General features: G+C 49.1%; 2 protein-coding genes across 2 annotated transcripts in view; one reads left to right on the top strand and one right to left on the bottom strand.

The window, feature by feature from the left end:
* Positions 1–10,104, bottom strand: part of atp13a1 (ATPase 13A1) — a 98,686-nt gene extending 88,582 nt beyond the window's left edge. The window contains exons 1-2 of the mRNA XM_078235104.1: positions 9,690–10,104; positions 3,116–3,205 (exon numbers count right to left, since the gene is read on the bottom strand). Of these exons, the coding sequence (XP_078091230.1) occupies positions 3,116–3,205; positions 9,690–10,049 (450 nt within the window). The 5' untranslated portion in view covers positions 10,050–10,104. The remainder of the gene's footprint in view (positions 1–3,115; positions 3,206–9,689) is intronic.
* A 472-nt stretch (positions 10,105–10,576) lies between these two features.
* On the top strand, positions 10,577–20,998 carry chchd5 (coiled-coil-helix-coiled-coil-helix domain containing 5). The gene is made up of 4 exons (XM_078235103.1): positions 10,577–10,690; positions 14,608–14,748; positions 17,569–17,720; positions 18,994–20,998. Coding segments are annotated over exons 1-4 (321 nt in total). The 5' UTR covers positions 10,577–10,688; the 3' UTR covers positions 19,020–20,998.
* The last annotated feature ends 1,345 nt before the right edge of the window (positions 20,999–22,343 follow it).

The raw sequence follows: 22,343 nt of genomic DNA, 5'->3' as shown, positions 1-22,343 counted from the left end.
CCTTTTCTGACTGAAAAAGCTGCCCTCCAAATCCTCTGCGTGGTTCACATTCTTGCACTTTGTGCTGCTCTCTGTACCTTTTGCAATGATGTGGAGATGCCGGCGTTGGACTGGGGTAAACACAGTAAGAAGTTTAACAACACCAGGTTAAAGTCCAACAGGTTTATTTGGTAGCAAAAGCCACACAAGCTTTTGGAGCTCCAAGCCCCTTCTTCAGGCGAGTGGGAATTCTGTTCACAAACAGGGAATATGAAGACACAGACTCAATTTACAGAATAATGGTTGGAATGCGAATACTTACAGCTAAGTAAGTATTTGCTGTAAGTATTAGCTGTAAGTATTCACATTCCAACCATTATTCATGTAAATTGAGTGTGTCTTTATATGCCCTGTTTGTGAACAGAATTCCCACTCACCTGAAGAAGGGGCTTGGAGCTCCGAAAGCTTGTGTGGCTTTTGCTACCAAATAAACCTGTTGGAATTTAACCAGGTGTTGTTAAACTTCTTACCTTTTGCAATGGACAGATGTGATAGAAAACATGCAACATGGTGCATTGTAAAGCATCATAACCTCGACACTCACGCCTCACACTTCCCAACATTCTAACCATTGCTTAACTTGCTTGTCAATGTGCAACGTCCGACCAAACTATTGATCTCTGACTGACTGAATGAGGAGCGAATGGCCTAGTGGTATTATCACCAGACTATTAATCCAGAAACTCAGCTAATGATCTGGGGACCCGGGTTCGAATCCCGCCACGGCAGATGGTGGAATTTGAATTCAATAAAAAATATATCTGGAATTAAGAATCTACTGATGACCATGAAACCACTGTCGATTGTCGGAAAAAGACACCTGGTTTACTAATGTCCTTACCTGGTCTGGCCTACAAGTGACTCCCAAAACCACAGCAATGCGGTTGACTCTCAACTGCCCTCTGAACAAGGGCAACTAGGGATGGGCAATAAATACTGACCAGCCAGCGATGCCCATGCCCATGAATGAATTTTTTAAAAAGAGTCTACCTTGGTAGAAGAAGACTGCACTAGAATCCAACAATTTGAATATTTTTTTCTTAAGATTTTCTGTTAAAATATTAATGTTGGTGCTTTCGCAATTTAAATATGCATTAAAATTGCACAGAGTATAGACATAAGTGAATAAACAGCAATAGAAATCGTGAACTATTTTTTGAGTTTAGAAGGCTGAGGGGTGAGAGTTTAGAAGGCTGAGGGGGGATCTTATAGAGAGATATAAAATAATGAAGGAGCTGGATAGGGTAGTGGACAGTGAGGAAGGTTTTCAAAGCTTGCAGAGGGATTTGGACCAACTAGAAAAATGGGCTGAAAAATGACAAATGGAATTTAACGCAGACAAGTGTGAGATATTGCACTTTGTAAGGACAAACCAAAGAAGAACGTACAGGGTAAATGGTAGGACTCTGAAGAGTGCAGTTGAACAGAGGGATCTGGGAATACAGGTACAGAATTCCCTAAAAGTGACGTCACAGGTGGATAGGGTCGTAAAGAGTGCCTTTGGTACATTGGCCTTTATAAATCGGAGTATCGAGTATAAAAGTTGGAGTGTTATGGTAAGGTTATATAAGGCATTGGTGAGGCCGAATTTGGAGTATTGTGTACAGTTTTGGTCACCTAATTACAGGAAGGATGTAAATAAGATTGAAAGAGTGCAGAGAAGGTTCACAAGGATGTTGCCGGGACTTGAGAAGCTGAGTTACAGAGAGAGATTGAATAGGTTGGGACTTTATTCCCTGGAGCGTAGAAGATTGAGGGGAGATTTGATAGAGGTGTATAAGATTTTGATGGGTATAGATAGAGTGAATGCAAGCAGGCTTTTTCCGCTGAGGCTAGGGGAGAAAAAAACCAGAGGGCATGGGTTAAGGGTGAAAGGAGAAAAGTTTAAAGGGAATATTAGGGGGGGCTTCTTCACGCAGAGAGTGGTGGGAGTGTGGAATGAGCTGCCGGATAAAGTGGTAAATGCGGGGTCACTTTTAACATTTAAGAAAAACTTGGACGGGTTCATGGATGAGAGGGGTGTGGAGGGATATGGTCCAAGTGCAGGTCAGTGGGACTAGGCATAAAATGGTTCGGCACAGACAAGAAGGGCCAAAAGGCCTGTTTCTGAGCTGTAATTTTCTATGGTTCTATGGTAGAGGTAGAGAGATTCTTTCCACTTAGAAGGGAAACCAGAACTAGAGGGCACAAAATAATTGGGGGCCGGTTCAGAACAGAGTTGAGGGGGAACTTCTTCTCTCAGAGGGTGGTGAATCTCTGGAATTCTCTGCCCACTGAAGTGCTGGAGGCTTCCTCGTTGACTATGTTTAAATCACGGGTAGATAGATTTCTGATCGCTAAGGGAATTGAGGGATATGGGGATCAGGCGGGTAAGTGGAACTGATTCGCTTCAGATCAGCCATGATCTTGTTGAATGGCGGGGCAGGCTCGAGGGGCTAGATGGCCTACTCCTGCTCCTATTTCTTATGTTGATTTAGAAGTTTTCTTGATAATGGAAATAAAAACAGAAAATGCTGGAAATACTCAGCGGGTCTGACAGTGTCTGCGGAGAGAGTCCCGAGGAAAGGTCACAACTGGAAACGGCAACTCTGTCTCTCTTCACAGATGCTGCCAGACCGGCTGAACATTTCCAACACGTTGTTTTTACTTCAGGTTTCCAGTATCTGTAATATCCGACGCGAGTTTCATTTTAACGGGTTATTGGGGTCTAGATTTAGAACAGGTTTTTTTAGGATGTCTATATACACACACACTAGTGCTCCTCACTGGCCTAGTGTCACCCACTATTGTCACCGCCCCCCCCACCTTAACTCTGCCCTTCAATCACTCCTCCCCTGCCCCTGCATTCCAGTTTCTGGTGAAAGGCCATCCACCTGAAACGTTAACTGTTTCCTCTCTGCGCGGGTGCTGCCTAACCTGCTGAGCGCTCTCAGCATTGTCTGCTTTCACGTCAGATTTCCAGCAGCCACAGCGCTTGGCTTTTGCAACTTAAAGTCGAGTTTCCTGGAAAACCCGAGAGCACCTTTGGCCTGGTGCGCGATTGAAGAGCTCCCGCTGGCGGGGACCTGCTGCGTACCTGGTCATGCTGGAGTGGCACCAGTTCAGGGGACCCATTGTTGGGCGTGGGAACAACCTTGGCGCAGGCAGCTTTGAAAGGGTTGGGCTCCTGCAGCACAGGGAAACAAAACAGGTTATGATTCAGATGCACACACACAGGCTGTCCTGCACAACAAGCTCACAAAGGCACATTTACCCAAGTCTGGGATAGCACCACAAACCCCACAGAAATTCCAAACATTCACACGAGCAAACGTTTTGATTAGTAACCTTAAAAAAAAGTTTGTGTTAGAATATTCGGCAAGCACCCCACCCCCCCCTCACACACACACCCCCTCCCCAACCACCTCCATTCACCCTTTCGGATGTATCACAGCTTGGTATGGCTCCTGCTCCGATCAAGACCACAAGAAACTACAAAGGACTGTGAGCGTTGCTCAGTCAATCTCACAAACCAGTTTTCCACCATTAACTCTATCTACACAAGACTCAATTACCAGGGGGCACAGGCTTAAGGCGTGAGGGGGAAAGTTTAAAGGAGATGTACGAGGCAAGTTTTTTTACACTGAGGGTGGTGGGTGTCTGGAACTCGTTGCCGGGGGAGGTAGTGGAAGCAGATACGATAGTGACTTTTAAGGGGCGTCTTGACAAATACATGAATAGGATGGGAATGGAGGGATATGGTCCCTGGAAGGGTAGGGGGTTTAGTTCAGTCGAGCAGCATGGTCAGTGCAGGCTTGGAGGGCCGAAGGGCTTGTTCCTATGCTGTAATTTTCTTTGTTCTTTGCTCCAGCTGCCTCGGCAAAGCAGCCAGCATAATTAAGGACCCCACGCGTCCCGGACATTCTCTCTTCCACCTTCTTCTGTCGGGAAAAAGATACGAAAGTCTGAGGACACGTCCGACTCAAGAACAGCTTCTTCCCTGCTGCTGTCAGACTTTTGAATGGTCTTACTTTATATTAAGCTGTAGGCCCAGGGTAGGCTCATTGTGTCAGCAAGCCCCTGCCCCACTGAACTTACTTCCTCTTGCCTTGACTCCATCCTCACTCCCCTGGTCCATTCCCTCCTCACCTACATCCGGGATCCCTCTGATGCCCTGCGTCATATTGAGAGCTTCCAGTTCGCAGGCCCTAACCGCCTCCTATTCACCATGGACGTGCAATCTCTCTACACCTCCGTCCCACACCAGGACGGCCTGAGAGTTTGCCGCTTCTTTCTTGAAAAGAGGCCTGAACAATTCCCATCCACCACCGCTCTCCTCCACCCAGCTGAACTCATTCTATCTCTCAACAACTTCTCCTTTAACTCATCCCACCAGCTTTGACAGAGGGTCATCGGGACTCGAAACGTCAGCTCTTTCCTCTCCTTACGGGTGCTGCCAGACCTGCTGAGATTTTCCAGCGTTTTCTCTTTGGGTTTTATATTAAGCTGATCTTTTGTCTACACCCTAGCTGTGACTGTAACACTACATTTTGCACCGTCTCCTTTCCTTCTCTATGAACGGTATGCTTTGTCTGTATAGCACGCAAGAAATAATAATTTTCACTGTATACTCATACATGTGACAATAATAAATCAAATCAAAATTTCATTGAAGCAAAGATAGAAACACAAATGTTCATTTCGTTCACTTTCTACCATCCTGGTAGATGCGTGGCAGATTGATAATGGAGTTCCCAGACACGAGACGAGGAAAACCCAGTGAACGCGCTTTGGCACCATAGGTCCAAAGCCATCTTTCTCCCAAACCTGCTACACTCAGCACAAGTCAAGTCTCAAATTACTCCCATACTGTATCTCAAAATGGTCATTTCTAAAAACAAACTCAACAAATTTCATCTCAGCCTCTCCCCCTGCCCCACCAGCCCTCCCCAATACAGACCCCGACTCCTCTCTCACCCAGAGATTCACACCCCCGCCCTGATACTACATTGTTACTGCTCGGGAGGCGGCCATTTGGCCCATTGTGACTGCACCCATCACAATTCCAAAAGGGTGACAGGAGATTCAGATGCAGTGATCATTACAGATGCTCTCGATTGAATGGTTATCGTTCACAGTTAAGGGGGGAGGGGTAGCGGAGACAGAATGCACCCACTTCCTTGCAAAGTCAATGTATAGTGGAGAGTTGGTGGCACAGTGGTTAGCACTGCTGCCTCACAGGGACCCGGGTTCAATTCCCGGCTTGGGTCACTGTCTGTGCGGAGTCTGCACGTTCTCCCCATGTCTGTGTGGGTTTCCTCCGGGTGCTCCGGTTTCCTCCCACAGTCCAAAGATGTGCAGGTTAGGTGGATTGGCCATGCTAAATTGACCAGTGTCGGGGGACCAGCTAGGGTAAATGTGTGGGTTTATAGGGATAGGGCCCAGGTGGGATTGTGGTCGGTGTAGACTCGATGGGCCGAATGGCCTCCTTGTGCATTGTAGGGATTCTATGAAGTTAACGCACTGTGGGTACCACAAAGTGACTCTAAATCAAACCATGCTAAAGTATGGTTCTTGTGTGGGGCTCATCGGTCACTGTTAGACTGACCACACCACCAGGACTGCCCTATATTACAACATTAAGCCACTCCCTCCCATAGAATTTCAACAATGCAGATGGAGACCATTTGGCCCATCTAGTCTGTACCAACCATAATCCCACCCAGGCCCTATCCCCGTCACCCCACATAATTACCCAGCTAATCCATCAAACTTGCGCAACCCAGGATACTAGGGCTAATTTACTATGGCCAATCAAGCTAACCCGCACATCTTTCGACTGAGAGAGGAAACCAGAGCACCCGGAGGAAAACCACGCAGACATGAGGAGAACGTGCGGACTCCACACAGTGACCCAAGCCGGGAATCGAACCCGGGTCCCTGGCACTGTGAGGCAGCAGTGCTCACCACTGTGCCGCCCTGGAAAGATTGTAACTTTTTCAATTAGAAAAGACAGGAGTCAGAGGAGACCCAAGAGACTTGCCACCACCAGGGAGTGACTGAGGCAAGAACGTTTTCAAAAGGAAATAAGGCAAGTAGAGGAGAGAAAGGGGAACAGGCAGGATGCTGAAAGATTATGAGGGAGGTGGAATGGAAGATGACCCAAGTGGAGGATTATCACTGGTACAGACTAAATGGGCGGAATGGCCTGTTTCTGTGCTGCATACTCCTATGTAGTCAACATCCCATTGAAGTGTCTTGAAGGCCTGATGTTGCTAGGAAAAGCTGACCTTAAGAACCCAGCACCAAAATAGCCAGCACACTTTATACGGGCGGCACAGCTCTCGGGGGAGGGAGAGAGAGAGAGAGAGAATCGCTGGCTCTCATAGCTTCATCTACAGAAAGCACCATCTAGATATCAAAGAAGAAAGACGTTCTAGACAGAAGGATCAACAGAGAAGGCCCAGAAGATTCCAGAAGACACAAAACCTGGTTGCAATTTAGAGAGTGACTAAATTTGATTTGGTTATGGAGTGGGAATTATAATGATTTGAACAGTGTACCATTAGAATCTTGTTTCATTCGGGATTAGTTCATGGTTAGAAGGAATTTTTTTCGGTTTGTTAGTTTAGTTAGTTTGTTCACCGTTTGCTAGCTTGATTTGAGTGCGAGTGTCAGGGATTTATTTTGTATTTAACCACTAGAAGTTGCTGAAAAGTAGGTCACACCACTTTACACACACTTTTTACAGATTATAGGGTGAGGTACTCCTCTTTGGCTGTTAGTTCCCAGAGGGGAGGATCGATCTCCGCTTTATAACGAGCATCATTTGGTGAATCAGTCCACTCTCCACGGTCTATAGGGGGTGTTGCCCTAAACTACACACAGTACTCGCAACAGTGGACACTTCCGAACCACATACCCCTAAATGCTTATAACAAGCCTCTTGTGAAACACCTTGCGAAATTGGAAAATCAACGCGGTATCTCCTGCAGCATTCCTATCTATACAGTCACTTCATATTTAACTTCAAATTAGTCCTTAATAAAACTAAAAGAATTCGAGTGGGAAAGAACTGTGACTTGATCTGCAATTGGAAACAGCTCTCTCTTGCACAGAAAGGAAAATAATTGCATGTTGGAGGTGGTCGTTGTTTCAAGTCCTGCGTTTGTAAGCATGGTGCGTTGCAATGCATTCAGTAAACTGTACACATTCCTATCTGTCCACAACTAAGCACAATCTAGGCTGACACTCCACTGCGGTAATAATGGAGTGCTGCAGTGTCAGAAGTGTCATCTCTTAGACTGAGGTCCTGGCTGCCCTCTCAAAAAAGGTGGTATTCCTTCAGCAGCAGGCAAGAGCATCCTCCATAGTGCCCCAGTCATTATTTAAATTAATCACATTGAATCACACTGCAGTTTGTGGGGTCTCCCTCGATCCGGTGAATCTGTGGAACTCTTTGTCGCAGAAGGCTGTGGAGGCCAGGTCATTGAGTGCCTTTAAGACAGAGATAGATAGGTTCTTGATTAATAAGGGGATCAGGGGTTATGGGGAAAAGGCAGGAGAATGGGGATGAGAAAAATATTAGCCATGGTTGAATGGCGGAGCAGACTCGGTGGGCCGAGTGGCCAAATTCTGCTCCTATGTTTTATGTCCTCTACATAAACTGGCTGCCACGTTCTTATGTTTCAACAAACACCTGCACTTAACTGACTGTCAAGCAGGCTGGGGCATCAGAGGGCCTGAAACATGCAACATAAATTTATCAGAGTACAGTCAAACTACATCTCGCAAGCTCTGTATCTGTTTGTAGAAGACCCAACAGAACAAAAAGAGTTCAAACCTAAACGCAGGTGCTGCAAAAACTATTCAAACAGCACAAAGGAGGAATATTCAGGGAATTATTGATCCCCCTCTCACTTTTCTAAACTCCAGTGAATATAATCCTAACCGACTTAGTTGCTCCTCATATGACAGACCTGCCATCCCAGGAATCAGCCTGGTAAACCTCTATAGCAAGGACATCCTTCCTCAGATAAGGACACCAAAATTGTACACAATACTCCAGATACAGCCTCACCAATGCCCGGTACAATTGCAGCAAAACATCCCTATCCCGATACTCAAATCCTCCATGGAGGCCAACATACCATTTGCCTTCTTTACTGCCTGCTGTACCTGCGCGCTTACTTTCAGCATGAGGACGCCAGGGTCTCGTTGAGTATCCACCTCCCTCAATTTACACCCATTGAAGTAATAATCTGTCTTCCTATTATTGCTACCAAAGCAGATAACCTCACATTTATCCACATTATACTGCATCTACCATGCAGATGCTCACTCACTCCGCCTGTCCAATCACACTGAAGCATCTCTGCATCCTCCTCACAGCTCACCCTCCCACTCAACATTGAATCATCTGCAAATTTGGAGATAATACATTCAATTCCATCTTCTGAATCATTAACAGTGGTACAGTGGTTAGCACTGCTACCTCACAGCTCCAGGGACCCGGGTTCGATTCCCGGGGGCACGGTGATACAGTGGTTAGCACTGCTACCTCACAGCTCCAGGGACCCGAGTTCGATTCCCGGGGGCACGGTGATACAGTGGTTAGCACTGCTACCTCACAGCTCCAGGGACCCGGGTTCGATTCCCGGGGGCACGGTGGTACAGCGGTTAGCACTGCTACCTCACAGCTCCAGGGACCCGAGTTCGATTCCCGGGGGCACGGTGGCACAGTGGTTAGCACTGCTACCTCACAGCTCCAGGGACCCGGGTTCGATTCCCGGCTTGGGTCACTGTCTGTGTGGAGCCTGCATGCTCTCCCCGTGTCTGCGTGGGTTTCCTCCGGGTGCTCCGGTTTCTTCCCACAGTCTGAAAGACGTGCTGGTTAGGGTGCATTGGCTATGCTAAATTCTCCCTCAGTTTACCCGAACTGGCGCCGGAGTGTGGCGACTAGGGGATTTTCACAGTAACATCATTGCGGTGTTAATGTAGGCCAACTCATGACAAATAAATAAACTTCAATATAATGTGAACAGTTGGGGTCTGAGCACAGATCCCTACGGAACCCCACTCATTACTGACTGCCAATCAGAAAACGATGCATTTATGCCAGTTCTTTGCTTCCTATCTGCTAACCATCTCGAGACATTACTGCAATCCCAAGTGCTTTAACTTTACATAGTAGTGTGTTATGTGAAACTTTGTCAAAGGCCTGACCCATGGTGTCCACTCCCTTGCCCCCCGACACCCCCCGTCCCTGCACCCTGACACCCCCCCGTCCCTGCACCCCGCGTCCCTGCACCCTGACCCCCCAGTGCCTCACCCCCCCCAGTCCCTGCCCCCTGACATCCCAGTGCCTCGTCCCTGCCCCGACATTCCAGTGCCTCGCCCCTTGACCCTGCTCCCTCACCCCCAGACCCTGCCCCCCACTGTGCTTCACCCCCTGACCCCTCCCCCCCATTCCCTGTCCCCCGATCCCCCAGCCCCCCCAGTCCCCGCCCCCTGACACCCCAGACCCTGCCCCCCCCCAATCCCCCAGACCCTGCTCCCCAGCCCCCCAGACCCTGCCCCCCAGTCCCTGACCCCCGATCCCCCAGTCCCTGCCCCCCAGTCCCTGACCCCTGACCCCCCAGTCCCTGACCCCTGCCCGGGCGCGCTCTCACCTTGTTGCAGGTCAACAGGCAGTGTGCGTGCACGGACCAGTGCCCGGACAGCACGGTGAGGATGTGGGCGATAGCGATGGCAGCCAGGGCGATGAGTGAGGCCTCGCGGTGCTGGCCGGCGCCGGGCTGCAGCAGCCACAGGTAGAGCCAGGCGGCGTAGAGCGCGGCCCAGGGCCCCAGGGTGCCGTGCAGCAGCAGCGGGCGGCGGCGATACAGCGACACGCTCTGCACCAGCTCCTCGCCCAGGGCGCCGGCGGTCGCCGGGCGGCTCAGCAGGGCCTCAGAGCCCGAATTCGGGCCCGGCTGCAGCTTCTTCATGGCCGCGGGCCCGACAGGGTGACGCTGCACAGCGCCCGGCATGGCGGCACGTGACCCTGCCTGGCAACCACCACTTCCGGCTGACGTTCCCCCTTAGCAGCCGCCACTTCCGGTTAACGTCCGCCCTTAGCAACCGCTACTTCCGGCTGACGTTTCCCCTTCGCGACAGCCACTTCCGGCACGTGATCCGGGCCTAGCGACAGTTACTTCCGCCAAGAGAAAATGCCGGAACCACCCCTCCGCCAATATAAACCTGAATTTACACGGACTGGAATTGGATATTTTAATTATTTTATTGTTCTGATATTTTTAATTGAGTTTTTTTCCCTGCTGGCGGCATGCGGATTGTAATCCGATTGGAGCGGATGCGCCCTCATTAGCCGATATCAACCTATCAGGAGGGAGCACCGGCTGATGGACAGCCGCCACAGCCAATCAGGAGCGGGTATTCGCGCTGAAGCGGATGGCCAATGAGCGCGAGGGGCGGAGCCGGTGCCGGTACTAGCCCCGCCCCCTGTACGGGCGGAGCCAGTATTAACCCCGCCCCCTGTGAGGGCGGAGCCGGTATTAACCCCGCCCCCTGTGAGGGCGGAGCCGGTACTAACCCCGCCCCCTGTGAGGGCGGAGCCAGTATTAACCCCGCCCCCTGTGTGGCGGCCTGACCCGGAGACAGCGAGAGCAATGTGAGTGAGAGCGGCCCGGGGAGGCCTGGGCCTGGGAGCTGAGCGGGCCTGGGGAAGCGCCTGGAGCCCTGGGCGGGCCTGGGCAGCGCCTCGGGGCCCGGGCCCGGCAGAAATGGGAGACAGGGAGGGGGATCCTGCTTTGGGCAGGGTGGCCCTGGGGGAGGCACCGCCCTGAACACAGCCCAGGGGCTGGGAATCATGCTGCAGTGGCCTGGTTCTGGGCCTGGGGGAGGCTCTCATAGCAACACAGCAAATTGAGGCCACTCAGCCCATGCAGCCTGCACTGACAATCCCACCCAGCTCCTATCCCCGTAGCACCCATATTTACCCTGCGAGCTAATCCCCCTGCCACTGATCCACGGCCAATCCACCCAACCCACACATCTTTCTTTATTAGTCACACGTAGGCTTACCTGAAAAAAAACTTCTTTGAAAGTGTAACCAATAAGGTAGATGAGGGCAGTGCAGCTGATGTTGTCTACATGGGCTTTAGCAAGGCCTTTGACAAGGTACGGCATGGTAGGTTGTTGCATAAGGTTAAATCTCACGGGATCCAGGGTGAGGTAGCCAATTGGATATAAAATGGGCTTCTTGACAGAATGTGGAGATGCCGGCGTTGGACTGGGGTAAACACAGTAAGAAGTTTAACAACACCAGGTTAAAGTCCAACAGGTTTATTTGGTAGCAGCACTTGACAGGAGCCAGAGGATGGTTGTGGAGGGTTATTTTTCAAACTGGAGGCCTGTGACCAGTGGTGTGCCTCAGAGCTGGGTCCACTGTTATTTGACATTTTATATGAATGATTTGGATGAGAATTTAGGAGGCAAGGTTAGTAGGTTTGCCGATGACACTAAGATTGATGGCATAGTGGACAGTGAAGAAGGATTGACGATTGGCTGTCAGACAGAAGGCAGAGAGTTGGGATAAAAGGTTCTTTCTCAGAATGGCAACCGGTGACAAGTGGTGTCCCGCAGGGTTCAGTGTTGGGGCCACAGCTGTTCTCTTTATATATTAACGATCTAGATGACGGGACTGGGAGCATTCTGGCCAAGTTTGCCGATGATACAAAGATAGGTGGAGGGGCAGGTAGTATTGAGGAGGTGGGGAGGCTGCAGAAAGATTTAGACAGTTTAGGAGAGTGGTCCAAGAAGTGGCTGATGAAATTCAACGTGGGCAAGTGCGAGGTCGTACACTTTGGAAAAAAGAATAGAGGCATGGACTATTTTCTAAACGGTGACAAAATTCATAATGCTAAAGTGCAAAGGGACTTGGGAGTCCTAGTCCAGGATTCTCTAAAGGTAAACTTGCAGGTTGAGTCCGTAATTAGGAAAGCAAATGTAATGTTGTCATTTATCTCAAGAGGCTTGGAATACAAAAGCAGGGATGTACTTCTGAGGCTTTATAAAGCACTGGTTAGGCCCCATTTGGAGTACTGTGAGCAATTTTGGGCCCCACACCTCAGGAAGGACATACTGGCACTGGAGCGGGTCCAGCGGAGATTCACACGGATGATCCCAGGAATGGTAGGCCTGACATACGATGAACGTCTGAGGATCGTGGGATTATATTCATTGGAGTTTAGGAGGTTGAGGGGAGATCTGATAGAAACTTACAAGATAATGAACGGCTTAGATAGGATGGACGTAGGGAAGTTGTTTCCATTAACAGGGGAGACTAGGACGCGGGGGCACAGCCTTAGAATAAAAGGGAGTCACTTTAGAACAGAGATGAGGAGAAATTTCTTCAGCCAGAGAGTGGTGGGTCTGTGGAATTCATTGCCACAGAGGGCTGTGGAGGCCGAGACGTTGAGCGTCTTCAAGACAGAAATTGATAAATTCTTGATTTCTCGAGGAATTAAGGGCTATGGGGAGAGAGCGGGTAAATGGAGTTGAAATCAACCATGATTGAATGGTGGAGTGGACTCGATGGGCCGAATGGCCTTACTTCCGCTCCTATGTCTTATGGTCTTATGGTCTTAAGGTTATCTAGGATTGCAACGCGACCTTGATCAATGGGCCAGTGGGCTGACGAATGCAGATGGAGTTTAATTTAGATTTGGTAGATGGCCAGAGCAGGATTTACTCAGTTAATGGTAGGGCGTTGAGGAAAGTTACAGAACAAAGAGATCTAGGGGTACATGTTCATAACTCCTTGAAAGTGGAGTCAGAGGTGGACAGAGTGGTGAAGAAAGCATTCAGTATGCTTTGTTTCATTGGTCAGAACATTGAATACAGGAGTTGGGATGTCTTGTTGAAGTTGTACAAGACATTGATAAGGCCACACTTGGAATACTGTGTACAGTTCTGGTCACCCTATTATAGAAATGATAAGGTAGACTAGGATAAACTAGAAAGAGTGCAGAAAAGATTTACTAGGATGCTGCCGGGACTTGATGGTTTGAGTTATGAGGAGAGGCTGGATTGACTGGGACTTTTTTCTCTGGAGCATAGGAGGCTGAGGGGTGATCTTATAGAGGTCTATAAAATAATGAGGGGCACAGATCACCTAGATAGTCCAATATCTTTCCCAAAGGTAGGGGAGTCTAAAACTAGGAGGCATAGGTTTAAGGTGAGAGGGGAGAGATACAAAAGGGTCCAGAGGGGCAATTTGTTTACACACAGGGTCTGGAACAAGCTGCCACAGGTAGTAGTAGAGATGGGTACAATTTTGTCATTTTATCTTTTTAAAAGTGTTTTGACAGTTACATGGTTAAGATGGGTGGAGAGGGATATGGGCCAAGTGCGGGCAATTGGGACTAGCTTAGGGATTTAATTTTTAAAAGGGGTGGCATGGACAAGTTGGGCCGAAGGGCCTGTTTCCATTCTGTAAACCTCTATGACTCTAATTAATACTGCAATAAAGTTACTGTGAAAACCCCCTTGTCGCCACACTCCAGCGCAACATCAGGGGGAAGGCTATAAGATCTTGAACAGACCGATGAGGTAAAGTTGGGTAGTTGGCCAGATGAATGGACTGGGAGGGGCTGAATTATCAGGAGGTATATTTGTTAAAGAGTTGATTAAAATGAGGAAGAAAATGCAAATGAGTTGAATAACAGAATCTGATAGAATCCCTTCCTGTAAAGGAAGTTACGCTGTAATGAAGTTATTGTGAAATTCCCCCAGTCGCTACATTCTGGTGCCTGTTTGGGTCAATGCATCTAACCAGCACGTCTTTCGGACTGTGGGAGGAAACTGGAGCACTCGGTGGAAACCCAGGGCCAGGGAGCCGGGTTCGATTCCCGGCTCGGGTCACTGTCTGTGTGGAGTTTGCACATTCTCCCCGTGTCTGTGTGGGTTTCCTCCGGGTGCTCCGGTTCCCTCCCACAGTCTGAAAAACATGCTGGTTAGGGTGCATTGGCCACGCTAAATATGCGGGATTACAGGAGTTAGGCTTGGGTGGGGTTGTGGTTGGTACAGACTAGGATGGGCTGAATGGCCACGTGTACTATAGGGATTCTATGATTCTCCTAATTTTAAGACATTTGATCATTTTAATTATATTGTTCTTGAAAATGATTGCATTTTAGTTCATACAAATTCATCTCCCATGCAGTTTGCTCTTTGAAAAATATATTTCTCCTCTTCTACCTGTATCTGGATTTCTCTCTCTTTCTCCCCCCACTCCCATCTCTCTCTTTCCCTCGCTCTTTCTCTCTCTCTCCCCTACTCTTTCTTTCTCTTTGCCCCGCCTCCAATCTTTCTCTCTGTGTAGGTTAGGTGGATAAGCCATGGTAAATGTGCAGGGTTATGGGGACCGGGTGGAGGGAATGGCCTGGGTGGGATGCTCTTTTGGAGAGTCAGTACAGATTCGATGGGCCGAACGTCCTCTTTTCGGCACTGCAGGGATTCTCTGGTTCTCTCTCCTGTTCCCCTTCCAGCGGTGTGTGTCTGATTTGTATTCTGTTTCACTGGCAGGCAAGCAGCGTTTGAGATCACCAGCCGGTACTGTTCAAAGGAGATGGAGGCGTATGGGCAGTGCGTCACTTCCAATCCATCCTCCTGGCAGAAGGACTGTCAGCAGCTGAAAACCAGGGTCGCACAGTGCACGTCATCGCAGTGAGTCTGGGGCATGGGCGGACCTACCGACAGCTCTGTCATTAGTGAAAGAGTTGGGCACGTGGGGCGCGGGCGAGGACTCAGTGGGCGACTTTTGCACCCCTGAACCAGAAGAGCCTGGCTTCCCAGTCCAGAGACTTGAACACAAAATCTAGGCTGACCGTTTCTGCACAGTACTGAGGGAGTGCTGGACTGTCAGAGACATGCTGCCTTTTGGACATCTTGGCAAATCAGGGTGACGGGGGAACTAGAGGACAACCAGTGTGTCAAGAAGGGAGGAAGGGATAAACCAGGAAGCTACAGGCCAATCTAACCTCGGTGTTGGGGAAATAATTGGAAGCAATTCTGAGGGACAGAATTGATCTGCATTTGGAGAGGCGGAGATTAATCAAAAACAGTCAGCGTGGTTTTGTTAAGAGGGGTTCATGTCTGACTAACTTGATTGAATTTTTCGAAGAGGTGGCCAGGTGTGTAGATGAGGACAATGCATCTGAGAGAGTCTACTTGGATTTCAGCAAGGCTTTTGGTGAGGCCCCACCTGGGAGACTGATGGGGAAGGTAAAAGCCCGAGGAATCCAAGGAAATTTGTCAAATTGGATCCAGAATCGGGTGAGTGGCAGGAAGCAGAGGGTGGCGGTCGAGGGGTGTTTTTCTGACTGGAAAACTGTGTCCACTTGGGTCCCGTAGGGATCAGTGTTGGGGCCCTTGCTGTTTGTGGTTTTATATAAATTATTTGGACTTGAATGTAGGAGGGTTGATCAGTAAGTTCCAGGATGATATGAAAACTATCACAGGGTGGATTCCAGAGCTATACACAATACTCTAGCTGTGGCTGAACCAACGTGTTAACAGTTCCAGCATAACCTCCCTGCTTGCGGAGAGGGGAGGGTCGGGACGGCGACCTCCTCGTGAACTGGGCCTGGCGAAACGCGCCATTTGCAGGTCCAGGCAGCGGGCGATCGAGGGGGCCGTCCATCCTGACTGTCTGCCCCTCTACCGCGGCTAAGTTCGTGGCCAGGTGTCCCTGGAGAGGGAGCATGAGGTGTCCACGGGCACGGTTGACGCCTTCCGCGCCCGTTGGGCACCGCAGGGGTTGGGGTGCGTTATCGACCCTGATAATCACATTTTAATTTAATGTTTTCAAGTTTCCTTTGTACTTTGATTTTTGTTCGGGCTGTTTCCCCCTCCTTTTGGGGAGCTGCCCCTTTTACTTTGTCCTGACTTAATTTGAGTTTGTTTATTTGGTTTGATCTAAAAGGAGGTCAAACTCGTAAGGTAGGATGTTAAATAGCGAGGCGGATAGCCTTAGATCACGGGGATGTAGATGGGCCGGACAGATGGACTGATCAGTGGCAAATGGAGTTCAATTTGGATAAGTGAGGTGATGCACTTGGGCAGGACGGATGAGGCAAAGGAATACATGGTGAATGGCAGCACCCTTGGTGTGCATGTACACCGGTCCCTTAAGGTAGAAGGACAGGGGGATAAAGTGGTGAAGAAGGCGTATGGTATTCTTACCTAAGAATACCATACGCCTTCTTCACCACTTTATCCCCCTGTCCTTCTACCTTAAGGGACCGGTGTACATGCATTAGCCGAGGCAGAGTTTAAGCGCAGGGAGGTTACGCTGGAACTGTTAACACGTTGGTGAGGCCACAGCCAGAGTATTGGGTACAGCTCTGGAATCCACATTATAGCAGGGATGTGATAGCACTGGACAGGGCGCAGGGGAGATTCACCAGGGTGTTGCCTGGGCTGGAGAGTTTTAGTTCTGAAGAGAGATTGGATCGATTGGGGTTGTTTTCCTTGGAGAAGAGGAGACTGAGGGGGACCTGATTGTATAAAATTATGAAGGGTACAGATAGAGTGCACAGGAGGAAACTTTTCCCCTTGGTAGAGGGATCAATGACCAGGGGGCATAGATTTAAGATAAGGGGCAGGAGATTTAGCAGGGATGTGAGGAAAAACATTTTCACTTAAAGGATGGTGGGAGCCTGAAAGACAGAAACCCTCATAACATTTAAGATGTCCTTAAAGGTACACTTGTGATGTCAAGGCATGTAAGGCTATGGGCCAACTGCTAGAAGAGTTGGATAGTTTCTCTTTGATTGGCACAGAGGTGATGGGCCAAAGGGCCTTTACTGAGCTGGAAACGTCTATGACTACTTCAGCCTGTTGAATCTGCACTGACTCTCCGAAAGAACATTCCACCCAGGCCCACCTCCAGTGGGAGGAAATCAGAGCACCCGGAGGAAACCCACACAGACATGGGGAGAACGTGCAGACTCCGCACGAACAGTGACCCAAGCTGGGAATCGAACCCAGGTCCCTGGAGCTGTGAGGCAGCAGTGCTAACCACTGTGCCACCCTGTCATCTTATTAAATAATGAAGCAAACTTGATGGACCAAATAGGGCAGCACAGTGGTTAGCACTGCTGCCTCACAGCGCGCCAGGGACCTGGGTTTGATTCCCAGCTTGGGTCACTATCTCTGTGGAGTCTGCAATTCTCCCCGTGTCTGCGTGGGTTTCCTCCGGGTGCTCCGGTTTCCCCCCTTCAGTCTGAAAGACGTGCTGGTTAGGGTGCATTGGCCGTGCTAAATTCTCCCTCAGTGTACCCGAACAGGTGCCAGAGTGTGGCGATTAGGGGATTCTCACAGTAACTTCATTGCAGTGTTAATGTAAGCCTACTTGTGACACTAATAAATAAACTAAAAAGGAGGTTATTCCAGGGAAGACCCTGTCAGTGTTTATATCCGGACCGACTCCCGCAGAACTGGAACCGCTCTGAAATCTCAAAACTAACCTCTGTCTCCTTGCAGCCCAGTCATTCAGAAGATCCGTGCAGAGTGTGCAGAGCCCTTCCTGGCTTTTGAACAGTGTTTGAAACACAACCAATCTTCTGTCATCAACTGCACAGACCACGTCAATGAGTTCCTGACCTGCGCAGAGAAGGTCAAAGTGTCAACTTTAGGTAAAGCACTTCTGTCACCGATAGAATTGTAAAATATTTCAAAGTTTAATAAATACAGAACTGAGATGTAGTCCTTCGCACAGTTAACCTACACTATTTTGCAAATCGATTCCATTCTTTTGCCTCTGAATCCACTGCGGGGGGGCTGGGGTCGTGGTGTGCTGTCGGGGGGCGGTGGGAGGCGGGGGAGGATGGTCATGGCGCGCTGCTGGGGCCATGGCGCTGTGGAAGAGAGAATGTCTGGGGTGTTAATTATGTTGGCTGTTTTCCCGATGCAGCGGGAAGTGTAGGCAGAGTCAATGGATATGGATGGGAGGCTGGTTTGTGTGATGGATTGGGCTTCATTCACGAATATTTGTAGTTTGTTGTGGTCTTGGGCAGAGCAGGAGCCATACCAAGCTGTGATACATCCTGAAAGAATGCTTTCTATGGTGCACCTATAAAAATTAGTGAGTGTCGTAGCAGATGTGCCAAATTTCCTTAGTCTTCTTAGAACGTAGAGGCATTGGTGGACTTTCCAAACTATAGCGTCGGCATGTGGGACCAGGACACCATGTTGGTGATCTGGACACCTAAATACCTAAAGCTCTCGACCCTTTCTACTTCATCTCCATTGATGTCGACAGGGGCATATTCTTCTTTACACTTCCTGAAGTCGATGACAATCTCCTTCCTTTTGTTGACATTGAGGGAGAGATTATTGTTGCCGCACCAGTTCACCAGATTCTCTATCTCATTCCTGTTCTCTGTCTCGTCATTGTTTGAGATCCGACCCACTACGGTGGTGTCGTCAGCAAACTTGAAAATCGAGTTAGAGGGGAATTTGGCCGCACAGTCATAGGTGTAGAAGGAAATAATGGTGTTGAAGGCTGAGCTGTAATCAATAAATAGGAGTCTGACTTTGTTATCTAGATGTTCCAGGGTTGAGTGCGGGGCCAGGGAGATGGCATCTACTGTGGACCTATTGCGGTGGTAGGCAAACTGTAGTGGATCCAGGTAGTCCGGGAGGCTGGAATTGATTCGTGCCATGACTAACTTTTTGAATCACTTCATAATGATGGATGTCAGAGCCACCGGCTGATAGTCATTAAGGTCCGCTGCCTGGCTTCTTTTAGGTACTGGGATGATGGTTGTCTTATTGGCTTCGAAGCATGCTGGGATCTTTTTTGCCGATTGTGAGAGGCGCTACATAAAGTCAAAACTTTATTTTCTGTAAGTTAATTCAATAATGACTGCCCCTCAATATTTAACTTCTGTCTCTTTCTGTTCACAGGGGAGGCTGTACAGCAAGCCATGTGAGGGGGGGGGGCGCTTGATGGGCTTGGGATCATCATCACCACCTCCATGGATCTACATGTCGGCAACTGCCCTCGTCAGGAACCTGCCAGAGATAGGGTGATGTGTGGCCCAGCCAGCTGCCAACACTGGAAACACAAGTGAATGGCTGTAGACGACTTGTTTAATTATGTTTAGAATGAAGAGTTTAAGAGGGAGCTTGTTTCTGAAGGAAGGAGCTGTAGAAGCCTACAGCTTTATGAAGTCGACATAACTTCTAAAAGATTGCCTTGCAGTTCCGAAATGTACGTAGGGAGGGGTTGGGGGGACGGGTGGGGGGGGGGGGGGGTGACAACCGTGTACTTTCTGGTCTCCAGAAAAGCTTGGAGTCTGTCTTTTCCATAGTATCCCCCCCCCTCGTTCTCTGTCACTGGGGGTCAGCAGCTGTGGACAACACTCGGAACTTGTGACGTTACTCAAGAGGACCGAGTTGCGACGCAGGAAATCTTGGGTTGTTGCAACTTGAAAGCCCTGAAAAGGGAATGCCTGAGAGGGGGCATCGCGGGGGGTAGGCGACGGCGAACGGTGTCGGAAAGGGACATCTGGAAGAGCCACTTTGAGTGTAAGCATAACGGTAGGGGAAAGGTTCACATCTGTGGGTTGCTTCTTTTGTTTTCTTCCCCGGGTTACGTGGGCTTTTTGCCACAACGCTGAGCAGCAGCATGTCAGCAAACGATCATACTTGTGAAAGGGGAATTGTGGGTATTGGCAGAAAATTCTTTGCACGAAGAATGATAGATAAGAAAATTCAAGACCTATCAAGTTTGCCACTTACCATCATGGTCTTAGAATCACAGAATCCCTAGTGCAGATGGAGGCCATTTAGCCCATCGAGTCTCCACTGACCACAATCCCACCCAGGCCCTCTTCCTGTAACCCCTGCTAATCCCCCCCCCCCGACACTAAGGATCACTTTATCACGGCCAATCAACCTAATCCGCACATCTTTGGGCGGGAACTGGAGCACCCGGAGGAAACCCACGGGGAGAACGTGCAAATCCCACACAGACAGTGACCCGAGGCCCGAGTTGAACCCGGGCTCCTGGCGCTGTGAGGCAGCAGTGCGAACCACTGTGCCAGCGTGCCTTCCACCTGTCCGGTGAGTCTTGCATGACTCACCGTTAGTAGAGTTGTCGACCAATCACAGCAGTCAATTGGCCTGGGAAGGTGCTCAGTCATGAGACAAGTAGTGCAAACCAGAGATCGCCTTTTCCGTCCCAAGCCAGACTTGAGTGTGCACCCTGTCTAGGAGAGTGGAGGCAAAGACTCTCAAATCATTGGAAGAAGCAGTTGACAACTGCATTGAGGGGGACAGGATTGGATGGGCTGTATGGTCATCCTCATCCATGTCAATCTTATGCTGCTGCATAAAAGAGAGCAGAGACGTACTGAGTCAAAGCAGTAGCTGTATGTGGTTGTCTTTATCGATTCAAATTGGCATATAAAACTAGGGGATTTTCACAGTAGCTTCATTGCAATGTTAATGTAAGCTGACTTGTGACCCTAATAAATAAACTTCAAAAACTTTAACTATAAAACTTTAAACCTGAAAAATACATTTACCCACTTGAACAGCCCCCCTCTCCCACCTCCCCAAGAACGAGAAACACCATCTTTGGGTCCAGTCCAGCAAACACTGTGAAACAAACGGACACTGTTTGCTGCTGTTGTTTTTGGACGGACAGCGAGGGCTGGGTTATCCAACAATGGCCGTTTACCTGCGGGTCTTTTGCCAGGGTTCAGTCCATGCCAGAGTGATGTGTTCCGGGTAGTGCTGTGGTGACGTCCCCGTTAAGTGGCATTGCTGTAGTTCTTCCAGTTTTCTTGTCGGGAATATTCAGTGGGTTTTTTAACTTGGGTGAGAAACTTCAGCTCTCGCCCAGTAACCTTCCATCAAAATAAACGAGTTTCTCTTGTCCTGAAGGGGAACTGTCTCAATCGTCGTACCTGGTGCCACACTTCATACTTTGCACTGGAACAGCGTTGTGATCACACCCACGGCTCTCCACACATCCCCTTCTCACCATACCAACAGGAGCTGCTTGTGTGTTAGTTGTGGGATAGTTTTCCACTCCTTCATAAATTCTGGTGTATTTTTGAGTTTTTAGACTAGTTTTCTTTTATTGTTTCCATTATGGGCCACAGCTTAAAAAGTCCTAAAGTGGCAGACTGTAATCCTAGAGGTTGCATCTTTGACACTCATTAAAATTTACAACACAAACACAGGCCCAACCCATCCTACTTCACCAAATCTTACCAGTATAACCTCCTGTCCCTTCCGTCATTATCTAGATGCCCCTTCAAATACATCTTTACTCTTTGCCTCAGCTGCTCCTTGCAGCTTCAGTTTAGGTTTTATTTCCATGAATTTTTATTGCGGCAGTCATTGTCACAGATTTTAAAGTTTATTTATTGGTGCCAGAGTTAACACTGCAGTGAAGTTACTGTGAAAATCCCCGAATCGCCACACTCTGGCATCTGTTCGGGTACACTGAGGGAGAATTTAGCACAGCCAATGCACCCTAACCAACACTTTTGGACTGAGGAAGGAAACCGGAGCACCCAAAGGAAACCCACGCAGACACGGGGAGAACGTGCAGACTCCGCACAGACAGCCACCCAAGCCGGGAATCGAACCCGGGTCCCTAGCGTTGAGAGGCAGCAGTGCCCACCACTGTGCCACCATATTGGCCCCGGACACTAGTTGGAGGACACTGGATCAGTGATCCCAAGCAAACGGCAAGGTGTGGGAGTGTGAAAGAAAGAAGAATGGAAGAACCAGTTAGGAATTCTTCGCCAAGTTGCTCTTGCTTATCTCCGATTAGCCAGTTGTGATTTAGGAGCTGGACGTTTTGACTATTCTTTCAATAACAGTTCTCAACGGGAGAGAACTGTTAGGCACGATTTGGGAAACAGTCTGTATTCTGAGCTGCGCAAAGTCTAGCCAGCCCAACTTCTCACGCATACCCGTTACTAATAGATGGCTTGGAGTTGCCTTAAGAACATAAGAAATAGGAGCAGGAGTAGGCCATCTAGCCCCTCAAGCCTGCTCCGCCATTCAATAAGATCATGGCTGATCTGATAGTGGGTTCAGTTCCACTCCCCATAACCCTTAATTCCCTTAATGGTTAAAAATCTATCTATCTGTGACTTAAACACATTTAACGAGGTAGCTTCTACTGCTTCATTGGGCAGTGAATTCCAAAGATTAACTACCCTCTGGGAGAAGAAGTTCCTCCTCAACTCTGTTCTAAATTGACCCCCCCCCGTATTTTGAGGCTATGCCCC

This window comes from Mustelus asterias, chromosome 19, assembly GCF_964213995.1.
Source record: "Mustelus asterias chromosome 19, sMusAst1.hap1.1, whole genome shotgun sequence".
Classification (NCBI taxonomy): domain Eukaryota; kingdom Metazoa; phylum Chordata; class Chondrichthyes; order Carcharhiniformes; family Triakidae; genus Mustelus; species Mustelus asterias.
The sequence above is the reverse complement of the archived record's forward strand: the minus strand, read 5'-3'. Positions and strand labels throughout refer to the sequence as shown.